At 43.1% G+C, this 10665-nt stretch overlaps 1 protein-coding gene across 1 annotated transcript; it reads left to right on the top strand.

Annotated features, from left to right (window-relative positions):
- Positions 1–293: 293 nt before the first annotated feature.
- On the top strand, positions 294–9592 carry ERRFI1 (ERBB receptor feedback inhibitor 1; the record flags this gene model as incomplete). Its single annotated transcript, XM_082009299.1, is given in 9 exon segments — positions 294–685; positions 687–873; positions 876–934; positions 937–1112; positions 1114–1148; positions 7364–7413; positions 7417–7562; positions 7708–7781; positions 8394–9592. Coding segments are annotated over 9 exon segments (2208 nt in total). The 5' UTR covers positions 294–403.
- Between the last annotated feature and the right edge of the window lie 1073 nt (positions 9593–10665).

Genomic DNA, 10665 nt, shown 5'->3' with positions numbered 1-10665 from the left:
GCGGGGGGTCGCAGAGGCGGGGAAGACGCCGCGCCGGCAGCGCTGCCTGGAGGGCGCACCGGCGGCCATTCCCGCAGACGGGCCCGGAGGAACGGACAGCGTTGCCGGCGCCCGCGCCCATGCCCATGCCCATGCCCATGCCCCCGCTGGGGCCCGCTACAGCCCCCGCTCGCCGCCCAGGCCCGCACCCTCCCGGCAGCACCCACCCGCCAGGAAACCGCCACAGCACCTTCACCGGCCTACGCACGGCCATCGCCCTTTTAAGGCTTTTCCCGACAAGAGTGCAACGTGCGGAGGGGCGCGGCCGGTCGAGGCGTGGCTCCCTGGCGGCTCCGCCCCCTGCTATAAGAACGGCCGTCCGCGCGCGGCGCGGCAGTGATCGGGCGCTGTCGCGGGTCGGCGCATGCGTGTCGCGCCGGCGGCCGCGCGGGGACATGCGGAGCTGCGCGACGCTGTCGGGGTGAGTGGTGGCCCCCGCGGCGGCACCACCCGCCGCTCCGCGCTTGCGTTGGTCGTTGCCATGGCGGCGGGGCGCCCCCAGCTGCCACGGCCTGCCGAGGCCGCTACCGCCCGCCGCGCACCTGAGCCGCCCGACAGGGCTCGGCCGCGGCCCGGGGCCGCCCCGTACCTGCCGCGCCGGGCCCCGCCGCCAGGTAGAGGAGCGGGGGCCGCAGCCGGCGACACCTGCGGGTCGCCCGGGCTCGGGCCGGGCCGCGGCGCCAGCGCTGGCCGGGCCCCTGGCACGGAGCCGCGGTCGCGGCGCGGCCCACGCCAGCGGGCGCGGGGGGAGGCGGCGGGCCGCAGCCCGGGAGGCGCGTCGGGGAGGAGCGGGAGCGCGTTTTCTGCCCCTGCGCTGGCAGGGGGGACACCGGGGGCTCAGACCCGCCGCCGCGCCACTTACCTGTGGGGTCTGTCGGGGAGGCGTCTCGGGTGCGATACCCTCTCTACTGGCCGCGGTGGGGAGCGCGCCTTCGTGGGGATCGGAAGCGCTCGCGCGGCAGAGGTCCCTCTGGGTGGGACTCTCCCAGGGTCAGCGGTGCCCCCAGCCGCATTCTTGGAAATCAGCGTGGCATGCCGCCCGTTTTCTTCCTGACCCGAAACAGTATCAGTGTTTCCTCACTCGCCTCCGAGCTGCTCCTCTCGCTGCTGTGAGTAAACAGAGACTGCATTGTGGGCTCAGGCTCTGCTCTTTGCTTCGCACTCTAATTTAGGATGTCTTAAATTTAGAGTAAACACTTACTTATGACTTAATACCCCAGCACACGCTTATCCTCGATTTTCTAAAATAGTCGGTTGGTGGTGTTTCAATCTGGAGATATCAGTGTACCCTTCAAGTATTTACAGTGCCTCTCTCGAGCATGTATGCCCGCTGTGGACGTGCACTATCTTGGTTACGCAAAGCGAGCAGTCCATACTGACTCTGAGGCTTCAGTGGTCTCGTGTCACTAGTGCACAGACTAAAGGTCCGATGCTGTATTGCTGAAGCAATAAGCAAAAAACTTGTTATGCTTGATCTAAAGATAACCGTACTTAATTATATATTGATAAACTGGATGGGAAAGGCTTTGGCAGCAAGCTCTCTTTGGTCAGTCTGGGGATAGTTGAATCTTTGTCATACAGGTAAAGGATGGCGCTCTGTCCACGTTTGTGAATTGCATTTAGTAAGCTAGTAAAACTTTAAAAGAGGAAACCAAACTGCTCAATTCACCCATGTTACTTTATGCACAAACCTATTTTTCTTTCCTTGGCAATTTACCTTTATGGGACTTTTTTTTTTTTTTAATAGAAACTTATCTTTTGAAGGGATGTATGTTCTTGGTGAAGCCCTTTGTCTGCCATCCTCAGCAATACAGGAATTATTTCAGAGGAAAACAGTTCCACTGCTCTGTAGTGGAAAACAGAATTAAAACTTATCACAGCGTGTCTAACGCTATGGTTATGACTCTGAGTCAGCTGTAAAGGAATTTTTATTTCCTGAATGTAAGCTGGCTATATTCACATTAAAATTTTCGGGAGGGTGAAGTACCATACCTTAAGCATGCATCTGAAATCTGACAAGCAGAGGCAGGGCAATTGTCTTGCTATTTAATTATTAGTTTTCTACTGGCAATTTACAGGTTCCTCCCAGTTGCTGTGAAGGACAGTGAAATGGTAGTCCAAATTTTAACTGAACTTAAGCTCCTTGAGGAACTGCAGTTCTTTGAATATATTCCAAAATAGCTATTATAAACTAAATACATTGTTTATCTGCTGTTCAGTTGATTTGTCTGATTTATGCCCATCATCATCTGGGGTACACCTGTAGAATTAATTTTATTTGCAACCTCCTATGATTTGAGCAGCATTTTTATCCATCTTCACTAAGTGATCATAGTCCTAAATTTTCTACCACAGCATGGTCCATTTCTGATCCACAGAATGTGTAGAAAAATCTCTCAAAGCTAAGAATCTGCCTCATTTATATAATAACTGTAAAGAATATCATTCCTATAAACAGAAAAAAAAAATCTTTTGAGGCCTGTATCTGAGCATGATTTGACTTGCAACTCTGAGGAATACTGAACTGCACTGTGGAGGTTTGGTGCATAGTAAGATCTAATTACTTATTAAATCAATAGATTTAAACTAACCTTGCGTGAAGCTGTTTTGCTAGGTGTCGGTTACTGACCATTTGTGTAGTTGCAAAGACAAAAGTACTTACGGGATGATGTGACCATTAGAGAACCAGGATTTGTTTTTTTTTTTTTAAGTGTGTGGCATTCCAGAAAGTGTACTGATAGCTCATAGGCTTTTTAAAGTCCAATTAGAAGTCTGAAATACTTAAAAGGGGTGGCTCTATCTCAGGTACTTATGTTAAATAGAAAGTCAAAGGAAAAAGAGGAAATTACATCACATTGTCAAATAAGGAACAGCTAGCTGGAGCAGATGACTTGTAGTGCAAAAATGTGCCCCTCCTCCTATGAATTGCTTCTGAGATTTGTTAAAGATATGTGGTGGCAAGGTGAGCAAAAATAGGTTGTGGATTTGAGGTAGCCACATTTCTTCCTCTCCCAAAAGTGGTACATAGGTCTTTCCCCCCTCCCTTCTCTCTCCCATTTTGTACAAGAAGTATGTAAGTTGCTTGTCAAGAGTGTTGCCTTCTGTCCAAAATTTGTGCAGGCATTCAAAAATCCATACAGCAAATTGCTGTATTCCATACCCATTAAGCAAAACATTCTAGAGCATGCTTTGGTCTACTGTGCATACCAGAAAGGTTTTCTTTATTATGAACCTGACTTGCCTCAAATATTTGGTTGCATTGGGGCTGGGAGAGCAGGGAACAGAGTAATAAGATTTTCCCTGTGATCAGTGTTGAGCTAAAATACATGCAAGTGCTTCTTGGTTTCTAAATAGAGGATTACTGTTGCGATAACACAAGCATTTAGTGATGTGTATTGGTATAAAAACTATATATTTGAGATGTTTTATGTAACTCAACTTAGTCTTGCTAAAATTTTCCGATACATTCCCATATACATGCTTCACTATGTGGATACCCTATTGTTTATGGATACATTTGACCATTTTCAGCTTACACATATCCATCCTATTACTTGTCATTCATCAGTTAAAGTCTGAAAGTATATTTGGCCTTGTGTCAAAAAAAACCTCAAATACCACAAACTATCTCATCTCCGATATTTAAAATGATTCGTACTTGTTAATGTGAGCAGGCATGAATGATTAAAAAGAATCTCCTTTGCACAGTTACCTTGCCTTACAGTGGTTGGTGTTGATAGCTTCCTAATGCACTGAGAACCCTTTGAATTGCCTTGGCTTGCATCTGCCCTGCAGTAATTACTAGCTATAGTTTTAGTTTGAACTAACTCGGTTTCTTTTGAATAACACTGAAACTGTAATAACATCTTCAAAAGTGCTCAGAGTGCTTCAGTCTTTCTAAGTGCCATAATCTATGCATAACTAGGCCAGAGGAGCCAAGTAACCGGAAACCCAGTCTGTGAAATGAGCAGCAAACAAGCATGAGATTCAGAATGCTTCATTACTGCATAATGTCCGTTTTCTATATCCCGTGTAGTTTGATTGTATTTGTGGTTAAGTTTAGATCCTTAAGTCTTTAAGGAGGCACGATTGGGCCAACAGTTACAGTGGAAACTGTTGGTGTTTCTATCTTCATGATTGACTTTTGTAAATTTTTTTTAAAGCCAATTACTAGAATATAGTAGCCTCACAAAATAGGTACTGCTCAGCTTCAGTAACAGCACACTGTATTAAATACAGAGTTTGTACTCCTCAATTACATGTCATCATGGCTCCCTCTTAAGATACTGTTTCTTCAAACAAGCTTATGCATGTTTTAAAATAACCACCAACTCTCTGGACTCCACTGAAAAAACTAACTAGGTGATTTCATGAAAGAGCACGTGCCTTACCTCTCTTGATACTCCTAGCTTAAGGCATGGCGGACAGTGTCATAACTGTCCAGTCACAACTCCCTACTGAAATGTCAAGGCAAGCCACCTTCTGTGAATTCACAAAGAGGTTTTTGTTAGAAGCAAGCAAGTTTTATGGCTGCAAAATTTGTCTGAGCTTTATTTTTAAAAAATAAAAAGAGTTGATAGATACAAGTGAGAATTACCTTTTCCTAGAGTATGTAAATATTTAAGCCAATTTCAGAAGTTGAGCTTAGCATTCCAGAGGGATTTCAGAGAGGCAATTGTGCAACTATCAGTCTTGAGAGCTGAGATTTAGACAGCATTCAGAAAGCTGACACAGTAATTACTAGCAGTGGTTTTGGCATGGGATCCAATGGAGGTTGGGCTTCTTAACAAGCCCTGCAAGGGTTGTATGTTATCATAGCAAGCACATTACATGTGCTCTCAAACTACAGCAATGCCACCCCCCCTTCCTGTCTTGTTTTTTTAATATCATAATCAATGTCTCGCTCGAGGTCTTGTCAGATCTTGTATGCACGTTGAGGTGGAGTACTATCATTTGCTGAGTAATCAGTGTTCTGTATCAGTGATTTTTTTCAACTTGTGATTTGCATTTGACTTCAAAAAATGCTGAAATGGAAGTGCAAACTCCTTCATAGGCACTAGCCTTAAGTTCACCAATTCATTCTCCTTCATTTCTTTTGCAGATTCATTGCTAATAGGATAGGATCTGTGAGGCACAAAAAAAAAAAAATCACTGCTCAATACAGTGTGAGCTGATGTGATGGACGTTTTATTTGCAAATGGTGTTAATATGGTAGGAAGTAATTTTAGAATTGGTGCTATACTGGGCTGCTTAAGTCTTTTTGACAAATGGATTTCTCCAGTGCTCTGCTCCCCCATAGACAATGGTTTTGCTTGCACTTACAGAACCGGAAGGAGGAACCACTGTTACAGGACTACTAGAGATTTTGAACTCATTTGCTATTCAGAACTACATTATTGCTTCCTGGGGCTGTATGTTTATATTTAATTTTACTATGAAAATCTGCACTTCCCACTACTGGGAAGGGTCCAACTTGACCATGTAATGCAAAAATTTCCAGGGTTAAGCTAGCTTTTAAGGAGATTGTCTGAAAAGGAAGAATATAGTCTTTACTCAAATCAGGAGGGCTGAAGTAAGTAGGACTAAGACTAACACTCTACTGCAGCAGACAGAACACTGTTTTGGCCCTTGTTCACTTCTATTAAAGCTAGTAGCCTCTTGTCTAGAGTTTTTCTTAAATGCCTAGCTAAAATACACTGGGTATCTGGTAGTGAATTTAAAAAAATTAAAATCCCACTTCTGTTGACATAAGGGTGATCACTGTACTTATGAAGAAGAAAACCATTGCACTCAAAGAAAATGTGATTAGGTCTTGCACATAATAAACATACGTAGTCAGAAGCTATTTTGCATATACTGTTTGCTTGGATGGTCAATACTGGACCCAATTCAAATTTGGAAAAGCATGGCAGAGTTGTTCTTTCTCAAGAAATTGTTTATAAAAGGCAAACAGTGGTGTTAGATTGCAAGTTAATCCTGGGGCACCTGGTTTACAGTCCTGCTTATGAGTCTGCCCATCCCTCATGTTGCAAACAACTATAATGAATCTTTCCTCTTAAAGGAAAACGAAGATTACACAGCTGCATAGAATGCCCATTTTTTAACAGATTTACCATAAGCATCAGCTGTTACTTGTTTCTGTACCCTATTTCTTGCAGTACCATACTATGAATGGGTTTTCTTGACATGCATACTGCACTCAATGTAGCTGGCCCTCAATTGTTGATAAACTTTTCTTTAGGTGGAATTGGGGGGGTGGGAGGGAAGGAAGGAAGCTTGTGTTAGGAAACTGGTCATATTATTCATTCTCAAGAGAGAGAAATTAAACAACTGTTGTGGGTGAGTTGGTTCGAGGTGGTTTTGTTTTTTTTAATGTGTGCCTTTTTTTTTTTTTTAAACAGCCACATAACACCATATTGTACTTGCTGAATTTAGGATATTTGTGTAGATGAAGCACAGACCTAGAGAACATCTTTGCTTATAGTCTTGGACTTAATTTCTCTGGCCTTCAGAATGTTGGCTACTTCTACACTGTCCCCCTGCCCCAATAATCCATTCTGAATTTCCTAAGCAAAGCCCTGTGAGTCAACTTGTTCCTTAGACTATGATTACTTATTCAGTATAAAGCAATTGTGAACACATTTTTTCCATTGTAAGTGTGCCAGATAGATAGAGCATTCTTCACACATTAAAAATAAATCTGAATACAGCAGGACAGTTTAAGCTGAGATTATTTCAAATCACTAGTTTTCCAATTTGTTTGAAATAGTTAGAAGACTTGAAGCTCATTTAGAATATCTCAGTGCCCAAGTTTGTTAATAATGGCAACTGCTTTATATAAAAGAAGTTTTGGAATTCTGATTTACATAGTCAGTAATTCTGTTTATTGGAGCAAAGGCCATTTGTTAGGCTATTGAAGGTAATACTTAAAACCAGACTATACTGTAATATGTTGGCTACAACTAAAGATAAATGGCTACTAGAAAGTTAGATTGTTCTGGAAAACTTACCTTGCCTGAATAACTGGCAGCTTATGTACAAGAACAGAAGTTGTTGATGCACAGTTGCCATATATCAATAGCTTTACTGAACATTTTTTTTTCTATACAGTTTCATTCTGTAAAAAACTCACCTGTTTTGTACTTTAGCTTTGCAGTCAGACACAACACAACAACTTTGGTACAAAATTTTCTTATTGGCAAGCATTAGGACAGAAGGCCTTTCTACAGAGCTATTTAATTCCTTGAAATACTGAACTTTCAGGTGAGAGATGAGCTCATCAAGTTTGTAGTATCTGATATTTACATCCTTCTCTCTTTTGAAGGGAATGAAAACTGCAGGAAACCTGTCAAGGACTGTGAATTTCTAGGGTCGTGAGGCATCACCATAGAGTGGTGCATGATGTCAACTGCAGGAGTTGCTGCTCAGGAGATGAGAGTCCCATTAAAAACTGGATTTCTTCACACTGCTCAAGGCATGGGGAGTCTGAAAACCTGCTGGGGTAGCCACAGTGGATTTGAAAAGTGAGTGAGGCTAAAATTTTGATCTATTGCATCTTCAAGTATAAGATGAGCATTAAGAATACTTGTACTAGTACCAACCTATGGTTTATTTACAGCAAAGGCTTTTCTTTTTTTTTTTTCTTTTTTTTTTTCTTTTTTTTTTTAGTACTTTCTTTAATGTGGACCCTATAGCAGTGGCATATAATTTGAATCCATCAGAGCAACATTTGACACCCATTGGTAAGTATAAAGACTAACACATATGTATTTAAGTAGTGTAATGGATTTGTCTGACCTCAAGTCCTCACTAGGACACTAAATGCTTTCTCATTCTGGATATAAGGCTGCCCTCTGGTGACAGAATGCAAACATTTCAAGAAGATACTACTATTCAAACCCCAGCCCCGCCCCCCCCCCCCCCAAACAACATGATCAAGTTAAAACAAACAAACAAAAAAGTCTTTTCCTTGTACTTAGAGGCCTCTGAGTTGCCACTACACTTCTGACAGAAAAGCCATTTAGTAAAAAAAGCACTTGTTCCATTGTAGTCCTCTGCTGAGATCTTTGTAGCAGTAGCTCTGTTCTGTTGCTTATGCTTGGGGTCTCTTGAACTTCCTCATTTAACTGGAGCACTGGCCTAAACCAATAAGGTAATCAGCTGCTCTCTTAACTATATGCATAAATCCACAACCAGAAGAGATCTGTAATAGCTAAGTTTTGCTACTGGAGTCATTAAGCAGAAGTTACTTATTGTTGTATTAGAAGGAATTAAATAGTTAAATATGCAGTGGCAAAGTCATGTGCTAGAGTGTTACTCAGAAAAGTGTTTCTAAGACTTTGTCACCTTTTTAGGGCACTCTTCCACCCATGGTTCCGTGAATGACCACAGCTTTGCTGAAAGTTGCATCCAAGTACCATCTCGGAAATCCAGTCCACCTCCTGTAAGTCCCAAAAATGAACAGCCAATTTCACGGTATGAAGACCATCTCATTCCTGGCTTTAATAAACTGTCATTAACCATGGGCTGCGTTTCTGAAGAAACACCTCCTCACATGCCAACAAAAAATGGGCCAATTCCATTTCTATCTGCATCTTGCAATGACCGTAGCTCCAGGCCACTACCCCCTCTGCCTATTTCTGAAGGCCCTACTCCAGATGAGGTTGACAAAGAGGTGGAATTCCTGACTAGCTCAGATACTGACTTTTTGTTAGAAGATTATGAACTTCCTCCTTTTAAATCCAGTGCTCCAAGCCGGCGGAGCTTTAGGGGCTGTGGACAAATCAACTATGCATACTTTGATACTCCAACAGGACCAAAACCAGAAGATGCCAACCCTACACAAAGCCTAAATGGATACATATCCAGTATTTATCCTCCTCCACAGCAGCTGCATCGACGTTTGCGAAGGTCCCATTCTGGGCCAGCTGGATCTCTTAATAAACCGGTAGTAAGACTATCTGGACACTTGAACAGGTCTTCTCCAAACTCTGATGAAGATAAACCAGAGATTCCACCAAGGGTTCCCATACCACCAAGGGCTCTCAAACCAGATTACAGAAGGTGGTCAGCAGAAGTTGCTTCTAGTGCATACAGTGATGAAGACAGGCCTCCAAAAGTGCCCCCAAGAGAACCTTTGTCACGCAGCAATTCCCGTACGCCGAGTCCCAAAAGCCTGCCATCATACCTCAATGGGGTTATGCCCCCCACCCAGAGTTTTGCACCTGATCCCAAGTATGTCAGCAGCAAAGCTCTACAAAGACAAAATAGTGAAGGATCTTCCAACAGGGTCCCTTGCATTCTTCCGATTATTGAAAATGGTAAGAAGGCCAGTTCCACACATTACTATCTGCTGCCTGAAAGGCCTCCATATTTGGACAAGTATGAGAAATTCTTCAGAGAAGCAGAAGAAAGTAGCTCTAACAGAGAGGTTCAGTCCTGGTCTGGTGACTGCACAGCCACTTCAGCCCCCACAAAACTGGACTCAAAACCTAGAATGGACATAGCTGGTCATCTGAAACGAAAACACCTGTCTTATGTGGTTTCCCCATAGTCTCTGGGAGCAGAGTCTCAGCTCAGTTGTTCAGGATAAAGCTGACCTTTATCATGTTGCAAAGTTCTTAAGGTTCTCAGATAATGAAGTAGGACCAGTTTGTCCTCCAAGAACCGGAAAGTGGATGGTAAAGTCCTCTTATGCTGCATATCTCCAGTATGTCTCTTAAGACTGTTTTTTGTCTTTGTTAGCTGAAAACCTACAAAGATTCCATAGAAACATATGGAGGGATAGTAGTTACAGTTGGCCAGTTGTATGCTACCTAGATGAACGTATTTGGTAGTCACGATGTCAAAAAAAAAAAAATACATCTAGCTTTGCTTATGAGTCACTTATAAAGCTGACAACAGAGCAGATAATGCAGTACAGTTTTTGTATCAGGCATTTCCAAAATTTCTTTCACACAGCAACTCTGCTGAGAACAGACTCTATCTTCTTTGATTAGGATATGCCAACCTGGTAAGAAGGTAACTGCAAGATCTGATACCCACTTCAAGACTTGGCAGGCGTATTGAAAGTGCATTTCGAAAGATGAATCTCTTTTACAACTTAATTTGACACTGAAGACTTTTAAAGTGAGTTAGGTTTTGTGAATTCTTTCAGTTGCTAGACACACTTGGATCAGTTCTGCAGTTTTTCCTAGGAGAGACTTGGACCAGCTATTGCTAAGCCTCTGCTGCTGCTTTTTTCCTGTTGGATCCTAGAAACGTCTGAAAGTGGCAGAGGATATGAGCAGCTATACAGTTGCTATTAAGTAGGCAGTAACAACTATGTGCTCACCTCGAGTCTGAAATTCTGCCTGTATTAAATACAGAAACACAGCACAAGCTGGTCTTGTGCTTTGGTTTCTATTCAGTATTTTAGGGGAGAAGGAGGGTATGAGGAAAAAACATGATTCCATTTATGAACAGTGTCAGTCCCATCTCTCGCTGCTTCAGATGCTGCTTCTCGCCGTTTAATTTGTCCTCATTGTGCCTCAGCGATCCACTAAAGTTCATTGAGGTGCCACATTTGTGCATTAGCAGTTTCTCATGCTCATTTTGATTACATTTATCCTCTTACAGATAAGCACA

The sequence above is a fragment of the Phaethon aethereus genome, assembly GCF_964289735.1.
Source record: "Phaethon aethereus genome assembly, chromosome: 21".
Classification (NCBI taxonomy): Eukaryota; Metazoa; Chordata; class Aves; order Phaethontiformes; family Phaethontidae; genus Phaethon; species Phaethon aethereus.
Note: the sequence above shows the minus strand (reverse complement) of the source record. Positions and strands in the feature narration are given on the sequence as shown.